Below are 15,089 nucleotides of genomic sequence, written 5' to 3' on the forward strand. Positions count from 1 at the left end.
AACTCCCAGAAAGCCTCAGATCAGCTGAAACACTCAGTGTGTTTAAGTCCAGGCTGAAGAAACACCTATTTTCAGCTGAATAAAGCTCCAAATCTGAAGCTGGGGTTTCAAAACTTAATCACATTTTAACTCCTGATTTTATCTGATTTTCTTCTTTCTTTCTTTTTTGTTTAAGATTTAAATCATGCTTTTTATTTCTACTGTTTTAATGTCTCAGTAAAGCACTTTGAATCACCTTGTTGTTGGATTGTGCCGTACAAATAAACTTGCCTTGACTACAGTTTCAGACAGAAAAAAATAATCAGTGGTTGAGCGTATGTCCCCATGAAGACATTTACTCAGAGCGAGCAAAGTTTCACACCAGATGAAGGAGTGTATACATGATTTAAAAAAGTTCTTTCTTCTTCTGTATGATTTAAATATTCTACAGATAAACGTAAATGCCTCGAGTCTCTCTTATACATTCTGTTATTCTTTCTGTCTGAACCAGCTTAGGGCACAAAAACATGTTGCTGACAGTGTGGCAGGGTGTGTTAATTACGATGATACATGTCAGAAAAGTGTACCAAGGTTTGAGTATGTGTGGGAGAGCATAGTGGCGTATGTGAGCATGATTTATGGTCCTTACATTAAACTCACTCGGACTGTTATGGGTGAGAAGACAATGATATTTGCTATAGTTTTGTACAGCATTAAACCACACAAACAGGCCATCAGGACTAGTGTTTTACTGACTTTAAAGTGAGTAAATGGCAAGTGTGAAAAGCCTTTATCACATATCTGTTCTGCATTATTGGTGCAAAAAAATCTTTCTCTTGTTAACCAGCCGCTGCTGCTCTTTGGTGATTCACACATACTAAACAGAAGCTGCATCAGTGTGTGCTTTAACACATCAGACTGGTGTCAGACGCAGCTAAGTGACATCAACGTCATTGTTTAAAGCTGCTTGTTCCGCGGTGCCGGCCCAGAGGTGGATCAGCGCTGTGCTTTCACATATGACACCGATGCGCCACATAGGAAGGCACGACGGTCCTGCCTTGAAAATAATACCTGAAAAAGCCTCGAGAGTCTAAAGGCTGATTTAAGCCTGATTTATGGTTGCAAGGGATGTGATTGGTCGGCTAACAACATCATTTCCGGAATCACTTTTCCGGTTTAGCTCCTTCCTCTCAGAACAACACCGTCATTTTTGAAAGAGTTTACTGTGTGCCGGTCAACATTTGATCAAAATTATTTGCATTTCAACATCAACAAGCTCCAACTCCAACAACAGTCTTTCTCTCTCGGTCGCCATCGTTCACAATGGCTGTGTTCGAAACTACATACTGCATACTGCATACTACATACTGCATACTTCCATACTGCATACTGCATACTCATCGATCAGACAGTATGCAGAGCGTTTACCCACAATGCATTTCCCTCCTGCCCGAGCCGAAATCAGCCGGCCTGAAGCTGATTTCTCTTAAGCTCTAAACTCTGTAAACTTTAGCAACATTTGAAACATTTTCAGATGAGAAAGTAGTCGTTTAGATCCCCAACGTGTTGAAAACCTGACAAAATACCGGCTGTTTACAATTTTGTTCCCACGAATTCGGCGCTACTAAAGCTAGCCGCAGTGAGCAACGCACTTCCGGTTATTTTCACCAAATAAAATACCCGTTGCCTTTTATCATAGGGAAAGCCATTACCATACAATTGGTGCTTTTGTTTTGAAAACAGGAAGTGAACCTACCCTCGTTGTAGCTAGCTTGAAACTGCCGTTTTGACAGGAAATGACGATCGGCAACGTCACGTTACGTTGCATCTTGGGTAGTTTGAGTATGAGTAGTAACCTCATGATGCATACCCAACATTTCAGAGAATCTAGTATGCATCCGGGAACTTCTGCTTACTCACTCGCATACTAACTCAAAAAGTTAGTCAGAGTAGTGGGAGAAGTATGCGGTTTCAAACACCTGTGAGGAGTGGAACGGAGCTGGAAGGTGAACAATCAATCAATGACTTTCACCATAGACGTGGTGAGATTGGGTCGTCTGACGTAGTGACGCCTACTGATCGGGAGGTGAACTGCCTTGCGTATCCGACAGCCCGACGGAGAACTTCGAAAGGACGGAGAGCCTCTCTGTGACCACGGAGTCGGATTGACGGATAGCGACGGAGAAGCATACCGAGGCCTTTAGTTGTTTGCCCGACCTCAAAATTCCAATGATGCCCATCTGATGGGATCCATAAAGACCCCACAGCCCACACGAGGAGCACCAGCTCAGAATTAGGTGAGGTTATAATGTTACGGCTTATTAATGTACAGTTGTATCGAGTATGTGTGCATGTGTACGAGCATCACTGGGTTTCCACTGATGAATATGTAGATTTTTCAATAAGGTAGAGTAGTGAGTACAAATTAACAGACCGGTTCTGATAGAGGTTGGAGGGAAGGGGCTGAGTAGAACGAGAGGTGGGGGGTGTTGTGGGAGGGTGGGGATCAGCTTTGATCTCTCCTTTGAAGGGAAGGAAGAAAAGGTGGTAATTGACTCTGTGCTCTTTATTCCTCCTTCACATTCTCTCTCTCCTCTTCTTTTTTAATCAGAGAGAAGGCAGTGAAAAGTCAGATCCCACTCTCATACGAGTGTGTAATAAGACATGTGGGTACAAGCAGACAGGCAAGCAGTGGCACACAATCGTGCACTCAATAGTCCTGGCACCTACACCAACTCCAACTGAAGGCAGAAGTTGAGTCATTAATGGAAAGAGAACCGAAAACACAAAAAAATAAACATTGGTATTGTAAGCGGAGGATATATTTCTACATAACACACACATGTACACATACTGTACCGTGCTGACAGGCCACAACATTCAAGGGATAGTTCGCCTCTTTTGACATGAAGCTGTGTAACATCCCATATCAGCAACATCATTTCTGAACATCTTCTTACCCCCTGCTGCGTCCTGTGAGCAGAGTTCCAGCCTCGTTTTGGTGTTGATGAAGGTAGTCCGGCTAGTTGGCTGGGGTTTAAAAAATAAAGCGTTTTGCTTCTCAAAACAATATGCGTTCAACAGAGTAATACATTTGCATCACAAAATGGTTCTCCAGGAAAAAGTCAGACCTCACGATCGCTTGGCCCTATTTTCTCTCCCTTCGTATCACTGCCTGCTGTGCAGACCGAGCAGTCCGCTGCTTCCGAGCAGCAAACAGCGTAACAGGCGCGGCTGTCGGCAGGCGGCAGCAGGCAGTGATACGAAGGGAGAGAAAATAGGGCCAAGCGATTGTGAGGTCTGACTTTTTCCTGGAGAACCATTTTGTGATGCAAATGTTTTACTCTTTTGAACGCATATTGTTTTGAGAAGCAAAACGCTTTATTTTTTAAACCCCAGCCAACTAGCCGGACTACCTTCATCAACACCAAAACGAGGCTGGAACTCTGCTCACAGGACGCAGCAGGGGGTAAGAAGATGTTCATACATGATGTTGCTGATATGGGATGTCATACAGCTTCATGTCAGAAGAGGCGAACTATCCTTTTAAAACCACCTTCCTAATATTGCGTAGGTCCACAACTCTTTGAAACTCACACGACACGATTAAACTGAGATTTTTGAGGAGTTTGGAGGCGAAGCCAACACTTCAGGTGCGTTATCCTGCTGAAAGAGGTCTCCTCCATCAGGGAGCACCTTTGCCATAAAGGGGAGTTAATTCTGTGGTCTGAAACCATGCTTAGATAAAGTGGAAACGTCAAAGTAACACTCTTTTTATTTCCAACACCCAACAGCATTTCATTCTCCCAGATAATCACATGTACTTCAACAGCTTACAACCTCCTCACATTGCATCTTACTGCCATCTCTTCCTGTAGTCAACTCATCACAAGTGTTGCACTGCTATATGGTCCAGTTGTACACGTGTACTATGATTAAGTCTCATAAGCATCAACATACTAAGCTTTGAAATACTCTGCCAGCATTAAAGTTTTCAGCAATTTATTGATCGACTGGCACAAACAACTTCAAACTGAAAACACCCACTAAGAACTTGATTTATTCTTTTTTTTAAAAACTATTTGGAGTTGTTCTGCCCTTGCTTTCTAACATAACAATTCGCTGCTTGTCCAAGCTGCTCAGATCCTCTCACTCGCTCATTTTCACCTGGACTCTCACAGTTGCCACAGCAATGAAATAGTTTCCGTCAGTGGTTATAATTCTATGGCTTAAGGGGGTAGACATGAATAAGAATTCCTCGCACAGAGAACAACATCTTGTGTTACTGGAAACAGTTTGTAGCAGGAGTGGGTGGAAGACATGAAGAGACGGAGGGATGATGGATGGGCCGAGTTAGAAGAAGGGAGAAGAAGAAGTAAGTGTACATTAGCTGTATAATGTGACGAGCAGAAGTCAGACAGGGACTAGTAACCAACAGTGTTGTATAGTAACGAAGTAAAAATACTTCACTACTGTGCTTAAGTATATTTACTATATACTTTTCATTACATTACTTAAGTACATCTATTTTTACAGTAATTCTCATACTTAACACATTGACTCCCAAGTCACGTAAAACTACGTTTTTACTGCCCATGCGTTGGCTCCCAAATTACGTTTTTTTTATGGATTCTGAATCTATACATTCTAATGCACATTCTGTGTGATTTTTGTAATTATGTGATGAACAGAACTGACATAGATGGCAGTCAAAAACTGGTGTCATCATCTGGACATTTTGATCATTACGCCAATGGCTTTGCGTCAACTCAAGAACAATTTTGATAACGCTGCATTGATTGTTGTGCATTTCCGCATTTTGTCCAATCGCACGTGTCGGTTTCCAGAGGGTGACGGTAAAGTAACATAAACAAACAACAAGAAGGAGAAGAAGACATGCGACAAGTCTAAGGAGGCGGTCTTATGAACAGGTTAGCTTTGCAACATGCGATCACGCTTGGAGGGAAAGGGAAGCCGAAATGAAAAGGTGTAGAACTAGTAAGAGAAGAAAGGTGCAACAGGTGTGCTTTCGTCAAACATTACTGGACGAGTCCGGCTTTCTTTTTCATCACGGCAAGCAGACTGACGACGACAACGAATAAACAAAAAATACTTTAAAAAAATGTGCAAGTGTATACAGTATTATTTATGTGAAGAATGTCTATATATGCAGTCGTCTCTGACTTGCTATGTGATGCATGTTGTAATAGATTTTCATTGCCTTTCCACTGGTCACTCTGTTACAATAGGCCTACTGTGGAAATGTGGCTGTTTTCTTAGAATCCCTCCACCTACTTGGTGGTTTTATGAACATGTAAACTCCTTTGACACAAGGACACGACGCAAATCCTCTGTCCCGGATTTATAAGTATCTAAAGTGCCACAGGCTGAAAGAGCGCACGTTTCACAAAAGCCCCGATATCTCAGTTTGTTGTTGATTTTGGTGGATACCCGCCTTGGTTTAGCTAAGGATAGCTCGCTAATGGCGGCACCTAGAGACACGCAGTTTTGACCCACAAAGAGTTTAAAGTCTCAGCTTTCAAACGAGCCATAACATGTTTCAGTGGCCCTATCACATAATATGCTGTGACTGTACAAAAAACGTCAAAAAATGGTTTAGAACGCTGGGATTCTACGACATAATTCCGTAAACACCGCCGGTATTCAATGTGTTAAGTACAAGATGTTTCGGACACTTTAAGACTTTAACTCAAGTAACATTTCAGTCAGTGACTTGGACTTTTACCAAAGTCATATTTTGGAGGAGTACCTATACTTTTACTTGAGTGTGAGATTTCAGTACTTTATACAACACTGGTAACCAATGAGTGCAGCCTTAATGGCAGCCGCTGCTGCAGATAATGAGTGGGAGGTGACGTGAACCCAAACTATTAAACAGGACCACGTGTCTGAGGGGAGAACACCGACAAATCGGCACGGCAGAAACAATGGTGCGACAAGGGGAAACACTTGTTTGGGTTTGGATGAGGGAGAAAGTGTGGAGTGAACATGCAAATGGGAAAAAAGTGAGGCGGACTGTGCAGATGGTCCTCCTTAGAGTGACAGACATGATGGCAGAAATAAGGGGAAAGCAAAACGCCATACGGCTGTGTGATCTGCGCTCTTCTTCCCTCTCTGTCGGCGTGTCTAACATCCTCCATCTCCAGGGAAATCTATATCAGTTTATGGTGTCACACTGCGTGTTTTCCCTCCCTTCTTTGCTTTCATCCTCTTATCTTCTCATTTTTAGTTGTTTAAACTGGGATCATCAAATTAATCTTCTTTAAACTTAAACAAGTGGACACATTTTAACTAGCAGACAAGCATGTTATTAATGATTATGACAGCTGTGGCAGCTAAAAAGGGTCCCCCTCCAGAGACTGTGAAAAAAGAGAGTCCAGAAGTTTAAATGCACGCTATTTAGAACATGAGAAACACCCTGTGGTTGGGAGATGTGAGAGAAGTGATGGGATGGGACTGAGATGAACAGCGGTTGTAGTATAACGAAGCAACATCAGAACACCAACTTGAGAACACCGCTGAAGAAATAGGCCTGAGAAAAAGAAGGGCTGTTAAAGCAGTTAAAGAATAAATCAGAAGTGATGTTACAGGGGAGGAAAAAAAAAAGAAGCATAAACCCTGTGAGCCTCCTGTTAGTGTGTGTGTGTGTGTGTGCGTGCACGTGGTGGATAAAATGTAGCACCAAAGAGCCAGTGAGGCATTGCAATGTTACAATCCACTCGTCAGTGCAATCATTGCCGATTGACAGTTAAGTGCTGCTGAGGTGACGCAGCTGTGTGTGAGGGTGTGTGAAAGTGTGTGTGTGTGCATGCACAGGAATGGAAACTGAAAAATTGCTGCATTAAATCAAGGATAAGAATAATAAATTTAAAAAAAAAGTGTGTGTGTGTGTGTGTGTGTGGGGGGGGGGGTTGTGTTAAGGGTAGGTGCAGTTTTCAGTTTTCAGGCAGAACAGAGATGGAGAGATATAGATGAAAAGCTATTCCATCCCCAGATTACAGAATAATCCGTCTCTGAATGGATTCCCTCAGATTACAGCTTGTTCTGCTGTTAAATCTGTCAGTCAGCTCCCGATAGTGTCAGTGAGTCGGGCTGAGTGTGTGTGTGGCGTCGCTGCGGCCGGAGATCCGTGTGTTTTAAGCCTTTTATACAAATCTCTGCAGAGACCTCAAGAGCAGAGGGATTGGCTAAAGGCTGAGAGCACGCACACACACACACGCGCACACACACACACACACACCTGAATACATGCAAACACACACACACCAGAATACATGTAAACACACACACACACACACCTCTGAATACATGCACACACACACACACACACACCTCTGAATACATGCACACACACACACACACACACCTCTGAATACATGCACACACACAACGCACACACACACACACACACACCTCTGAATACATGCACACACACAACGCACACACACCTCTGAATACATGCACACACACACACACACACCTCTGAATACATGCACACACACAACGCACACAGACACACACACACCTGAATACATGCAAACACACACACACACACCTGAATACATGTAAACACACACACACACACACACCTGAATACATGCACACACACACACACACACACACACACACACACACCTGAATACATGCACACACACACACACACACACACACACACACCTGAATACATGCACACACACACACACGCACGCACACACACACCTGAATACATGTAAACACACACACACACACACACCTGAATACATGTAAACACACACACACACACACACCTGAATACATGCACACACACACACACACACACACTTGAATACACACACACACACACACACACAAACACACACCTGAATACATGCACACACACACACACACACACACACACACACACACCTGAATACATGCACACACACACACACACCTCTGAATGCCTACACACACACACACACACACACACGCACACACACACCTCTGAATGCACACACACACACACACACACACACACACACACACACACACACGCACACACACACCTCTGAATGCACACACACACACACACACACACACACGCACATACACACCTCTGAATGCACACACACACACACACACACACCTCTGAACAGCAGGAGTTAGCTGGTGTTAGCTGGTGTTAGCTGACTGCGTATTAATAGAGTTGTCAGATACGTGTCTGCAGGGTTCACAGCCAGCTGACGCATATCACACTGGGACCAAAGCAGCGCCACAAAGTTTGGGAGAAAGAGGGAGTAGACCACAGCGGGAAACTGAAAAATGATTAGCAGAAATATTTCGCTGTGTTTTTTTTGCCGAGTGTACAGAAATGAATTGAGAGGAGAAGGTGATCATTGGCTGGTCTCTCCTGAGGATACTGCATGAGAGCGAGGGAGAGGTGAGCTTTTTTTTTTTTGGTGCTCATTAATGCTGCATGCTGACAGCTAAGTGTCATCATCGCAGTACACTCGCCTTAGAATGGAAATATAAAACCACACACCACGCCACACCACAGCAAGAGTTGAGGAATCAAGCCCCAAGGAGAGACAGACAGACAGTGGGAAGCAGGGAGGACGGAGGTTTTAAAATACGCCCGATTTTAAATATGCATCTGATGCTTCAGCTGCCAAACCTTAACCCATAGAGGTAGTGGAAGCAGGAGATGGAGAGACAAAGAGGGGATAGATGGAGATATGTGTCGCGGTAATGGTGAGGAAGAGCAGGAGTTTTTCCTCTCCAGAGTTCTCAATGATTATTTTATCATCGGAGTATCCTATTAGTTCAGGGTTTTAAGCTGCTTGACATAACCCAGAATGACATAATGAGGGGGCATTTCATCATTTCATCACCTAAAATAAGAGCAGGCGGGACTGCTATACGCTGGCAAACATTTTTTTTTTGCATTGAGGGAGGAAAAAAATAAGATAAATATATCCATTCCAGCAGTTATCGGGAAAAAAAAAACCCTCCTGGGTTATGGGCATTACTCCAACAGAAGAAACACAAGTGCACATCTGCATACAGTCGCTGCTCTTAAAAGGAAGAAAGAAGCACAAAAATGCAGTTTGTGCTCAGGAAGGAACATTAAACTTGGCTCTGTATTTGCTTTAGCTCCGGTGTGAATCTACACTGCTGGCACTACGATGCATTTTAGCTGTCAGCTGGGGGCGGGTGCAAAGCGTAGAAGGACACGGATGCTGCGGACTTTCAAAAAACAAGACTTGATTATTTATTTAAAACACAAAGTTAACATAAATCACGGCTGAGCCGGAAGACGAGATCTAGACTGTGGAAAAACCAAAACACGACTAAGGCAAAACAAAACAAGGACCATGACGTGGCAGAACCTGAAAGCTCTTATTCTGGCTGTGGCTGTGGTGAAGGATGTAAGGATCTCACAATGACTGTGAGAAACCAGAGAGACTAAATACTGAGAGAACTGATGAGAACTTACAGGTGAAGTGAATGAACTAATGACCTGAACATGGGGGCAGAGGCTGTGTTCGAAACCGCATACTTCCATACTGCATACTACATACTGCATACTACATACTGCATACTACATACTGCATACTACATACTCATCGATCAGACAGTATGCAGAGCGTTTACCCACAATGCATTTCGCTCCTGCCCGAGCCGAAATCAGCCGGCCTGAAGCTGATTTCTCTTAAGCTCTAAACTCTGTAAACTTTAGCAACATTTGAAACATTTTCAGGTGAGAAAGTAGTCGTTTAGATCCCCAACGTGTTGAAAACCTGACAAAATACCGGCTGTTTACAATTTTGTTCCCACAAATTCGGCGCTACTAAAGCTAGCCGCAGTGAGCAACGCACTTCCGGTTATTTTCACAAAATAAAATACCCGTTGCCTTTTATCACAGGGAAAGCCATTACCATACAATTGGTGCTTTTGTTCTGAAAACAGGAAGTGAACCTACCCTCGTTGTAGCTAGCTTGAAACTGCCGTTTTGACAGGAAATGACGATCGGCGACGTCACGTTACGTTGCATCTTGGGTAGTTTGAGTATGAGTAGTAACCTCATGATGCATACCCAACATTTAGGAGAATCTAGTCTGCATCCGGGAACTTCTGCTTACTCAAACTCGCATACTAACTCAAAAAGTTAGTTGGAGAAGTAGGAGAAGTATGCGGTTTTGAACACAGCCTGAGGAAACAGAAACTGTGGGGAAAACAACAGCAAAACTTAATACAAGACCTGAACTGAGAAAACTGAGGCATGAAATAAACTAAAACATGATAAAACACAAAACTAAGACTCAAAACATGGGGAAAACCGCATGGACATGACATTAGCCAAGCTACAATAATAGCACTGACTGGCCTAACATAGCTGACCCTTTGCTTTGTAACGCTGCACTGTGAGACCTCACGTTCTCTCCTCTTGGTTACGGAGGACAGTGCAGCTTTGTCTTGACTTAGGATATGAAGCAAAGATATGAAACGGTGGATTCAGTCCACACACTTGGAAAATGTAAGTCAATCTAAGTCATTTTCACCAAAAATTCTATTTGTGACCAGAGAAGTTCAGACTGAGAACACCTCTACGCATCGGCTTCATCTTTTCATGCAGTTTCTTTTTGTAAAAAAACATTAAAAAGTTAAGATTAAGTACTACATAAAACGTGTCTCTCTGAAGCCTGCAAGTTCAGGCAGTCAGCTTGAGTCTGCAGATCCTCTGGACCTTTTTCTTTCTGCAGAGTTCTTAAGCTCTCACTACTCACTCCCTGAACTCCTGGAGGCTGTCTCCTGCTGCTAATGCAATTGCTGCTCCTGTTTCCCCATTTCACATTTCAAAAGCCTCACGGTTCACCTCCGAATCTGCTCGTAGCGTCTACTGCAGGTGAACGTTTTCTACAGACAGGAAGTTACTGCCATCACCGCCGATTCCTGAGGAGTGATGCAGCCCTCGTCAGCCAAATATCAACGCTGTGTGCAATTATCACCCCTCACATAAGGTAAAGAAAATCCATTCCACATGGGTTAGCGAGGGCAAAAGTAGCAGCAGAGGGGCAGCTGGTGCCTTCTGAACGCACCTCTGTGCTGTTAACAGGAACAAAACAGACCTTGATCGAACACCATGAACCACTTTTCATTGCTAAGCACCTACTTAAAGTCAGATGGGTCCTCAAAAACATCTCCACGTCTTAAAGGAACATGAAATACGTGTTTTTAAACTAGTCCAAAGCAGGTGGAGCATTGTATATTAAAGGAAAATGTGCACTGGAGAACAAACATGACAATTTAAACTGCATGTGCATTGACACAACTACACTGTTAATATGGGAGGGGTGTAATTTTATTTTACTGTATGGGGTTGTAATTTTGCTTCATCTTTGCTTTATCTTATTTTGTCTTATTGTATTCTATTTATTTTGCTCTATTGTATTTCCTGACTTAATCTTCTTTTTTTCCTGTAAACGAGTGCACTGCAGAAAAGGAATTTCCCGCAAGGGATTAATAAAGTAATTCTGATTCTGATTCTGACAACGCACAGATAGACTGACAGGAATTTGTACAAACAGCTGCCGTTTCTGCACGGCTTCCCTGTTAAGAGCCAGGTTTGTGCGTACTCCATGTCACTCTGACCAGTTATGTTGCTCTGTTTCTAAGTTTTTCCCACATACAGACTTCAACAATGTCCTCCTCCTTTTCAACAATCTGCCAACAGCATAACACAGACCATGGATCCTGAACCACCGGCTTAAAAACCTCTCGTTACCGATGCCGTCATTTAAACCAAGTAAGGTCAAAGGCTACAGCTTTTCCTCTGAATTACAGTGGATTAAAGGGAAACACTTTCCGGTTTCAGTAATCATTTGTTTCCAGCCAGGCTGTGCAATCTTGTGTTTCCCCTGCAACATCTCTGGAAAACGCCTGTGGACCCCTTAATGCTTAAACACAACAGTTTGGAAGCAAAGGTGAACCTGCAGCTTTATGCAGGCAATGCTAATTTAACATATATATCAGGAGGCGTGCTGAAACAACCATATTAATCACAATGACAACAGATTACCTCCTAACTTTAAACCAACACGGTAAATAAAAACAAATTGTCAGTCACCAGCAGGCTGATAAGATTAGAGTTTTCCAGCCATGGGGCAGAAATGATAAAACTTCATTGGTGTAACATCCTTTACAGTATGCACCAATCACCGATGCCAATGTGCCCTTCTGGGAAGCGGCTAGATTAACAGCTTTTAGCTCTGCCCCCCCTGCTGGGAGCAGAGGGTCATGGGAGCGTTTGTTTCTGTTTAGATCGAGAGAGGAGAGAAGGTACAGAGAGGATAATGATAATGCAAATGGATTCTTTACCTCTTGACCCGCGGTTTTTCTTGCCAACTGTCCGTCAGCCAATAAAAAAAAAAAAGTCAAAAGAGAAGAAGAGAGAGGTGGTAGGAGAAAACATGTGAGAGATATCATTTAGATTTGGAGTACTTTCCTCGGGGTGCTGCAAAAAGGCACATTAAGCAAATGCACATAAACAGAAAGCGAAAGAAAACACAAACGAGCAGCTCAAAGGCATCATAGAGCTGGGAAGGACAACTGGATAAGGACTGAGAAGGAAGGAAAACAAATACGGACAGAAAGCAGGAGACAGACAAATGGATGACAGGGAGGAAGAGACAGAGAAGAAGAGAGGACGCCATGTTATCACAGAGTCCAGAGGAAGACAAACTGTTTGCAGTCCATCCATCAACTGCCAGCCACTAAAGTTTGCCTCTCATTTAATCCTTTCCTTTCCCCACACTATCATTCTCTTTTTGCTATTTTCCCTGTATTTGTCATAAGTTTGGAGGTGGCAAGACGGTACACTGAGAGGAAAAAGGATTGCACCGGCAGAAAATCTACATTCACTTTTCTTCTATCAATACACGACCCTTCATGCTTCGATTCAGCCACTCACTCAACTCCTGCATTTTGGAAAGAGTGTTTGTGTGCATGTCTTTAAATCTGCATACAAGAGTGTGTCTGTGTGCGAAAGATACGAGTCGGGGCCTAAAACGTAGAATCGAGGCATTGAATGGTTTATGGCGCATTCGATTCAACCCAGGGGTCCAAATACTGATGTAATTACATCTCTAATGTAATGGGCAGCTGTGGCTCGGTGGTTAGAGTGGGTCGTCCAATAACCGGAAGGTTGGTGAGGGGTGTCAGTCCACCTCCTTGTCACGGCCGAGGTGCCCTTGGGCAAGGCGCCGTACCCCCGTGCTCCCCGGGCGCTGTAAATGGCTGCCCACTGCTGCAGTTTATGGCATCTGTCTCTATGAGAGTGTGACCTGTGCATGAGTGCGTCAACAGGTGCCGACCTGGATGGGTTAAAAGCGGAGGACAAATTTTGTGTGCATGCATGACCAATAAATCTGATCTTAATTCTGATTCCAGTTGCTTAACCAACAAATCACTATAACCAGAACTGCTGGCCTCTACACACCTCTACTACAGTCTGATATTTTTGCAGAATAAAACCCAGGCTGTGTTTGAAACCGCATACTTCTCCTACTTCTACTAACTTTTTGAGTTAGTATGCGAGTTTGAGTAAGCACAAAATCGTTTAACAGGAAAAAGTCAGACCTCACAATCTCTTGGCCCTATTTTCTCTCCCTTCGTATCACTGCCTGCTGTGCAGACCGAAGTGCAGACCGAGCAGTCCCCTGCTTCCGAGCAGCAAACACCGTAACAGGCGCGGCTGTCAGCAGCAGGCAGTGATACGAAGGGAGAGAAAATAGGGCCAAGCGATTGTGAGGTCTGACTTTTTCCTGGAGAACCATTTTGTGATGCAAATGTATTACTCTGTTGAACGCATATTGTTTTGAGAAGCAAAACGCTTTATTTTTTAAACCCCAGCCAACTAGCCGGACTACCTTCATCAACACCAAAACAAGGCTGGAACTCTGCTCACAGGACGCAGCAGGGGGTAAGAAGATGTTCAGAAATGATGTTGCTGATATGGGATGTCATACAGCTTCATGTCAGAAGAGGCGAACTATCCCTTTAATAGTAGAGTGCTCAGACACAAGCCATTCTTCACTAAAAGGCACGTGACAAAGTGCTGGGAGTTTGGATCAATTGGGTGCCACAAGTTAACAGAATTTCTTATTTTTTTTTAATCCAAATTCAAACCAAATTAGAATTCCAATTGAATTGTTTATATTATGGGGTGAGGAGATCTGTCCAATTAAGTGTTGGGTGTAATTGACAAAAGTCAAAAGGAAAGAGTTGAGCTTCATCAATAAAAAATCTTCACCGAGAATCCTTCAGTTTCCAAAAAAGTGAAAAAAAAGGGACCCGTGTGTGTCTATATGTCCAGGTCATGCAGCGGTCAACAGAGCGCCACGTCGCTGCGCTGAAAGCATATTGTTTATTGTGATCTGAGGATAAATTTTTTTTTTTCCTGATTGACTTGGTGCATGTTGGTGAAAGCTCGCCCGTTCTGCTTGCCTGTATGCTCCTTTCCACCCGCCTCCCGCTACTGTGGATACCTCCAGGTACATGTAGTGCTCACATTAACACAAGAAGGAGCCTCTCCTGCTATTCTCAGTGTGTTCTGGAGACAGCACAGTGACTTCCATCGCGCAATTTCTGTATGAAGGGCTGCCTCCTCAGAGAGCCGACACCCCACAGCCAGACCCACTCCCTCCCGTTCCCAGCTGGGAGAGAGCCCATCCAGCAGAAAGCCTCACGCTGTGATGTGCTTTTCAGCACCAGATCAAATCGTCCGCTCATTTTCTTCAACATCTCTGGTGTACATGTGTGAAAATATCAACTGAGACAACGATCTGAGGCATTGTTTCATTGAAATGTAAATGGATTCAGGGTTGGCTTAAGGAAATGAAGCTCTATTTCCTGGAGTGATCCACTCAAGAGTCCAGATCTGTGTCTGTCAGATCCTTCAGCTTTTAATCCACACTTGTGGAACTTGAACAACGGAACAGACTTCCAAAGCAAAGGCGTGCCGAGCTTGTAGGATCATTCCCAGGAAGGCATGAGGCTGTCAGACCTAGTAACGAGTGAAGGAAACACTTGTCAATGTGATATTTCAGTCT

At 43.6% G+C, this 15,089-nt stretch overlaps 1 protein-coding gene across 2 annotated transcripts in view; it reads right to left on the reverse strand.

Annotated features, from left to right (window-relative positions):
- Positions 1 to 15,089, reverse strand: part of LOC142378219 (protein sidekick-1-like) — a 364,323-nt gene that overhangs the window by 135,748 nt on the left and 213,486 nt on the right. The window contains exon 6 of one of the 2 annotated variants that reach the window (XM_075462487.1): positions 12,358 to 12,384. The exons of the other annotated variant lie outside the window; for it this stretch is intronic. Within the exon in view, the coding sequence (XP_075318602.1) occupies positions 12,358 to 12,384 (27 nt within the window). The remainder of the gene's footprint in view (positions 1 to 12,357; positions 12,385 to 15,089) is intronic. 2 annotated transcript variants of the gene reach the window in all.

The sequence above is a fragment of the Odontesthes bonariensis genome, chromosome 4 (genome assembly GCF_027942865.1).
Source record: "Odontesthes bonariensis isolate fOdoBon6 chromosome 4, fOdoBon6.hap1, whole genome shotgun sequence".
NCBI classification, from domain to species: domain Eukaryota; kingdom Metazoa; phylum Chordata; class Actinopteri; order Atheriniformes; family Atherinopsidae; genus Odontesthes; species Odontesthes bonariensis.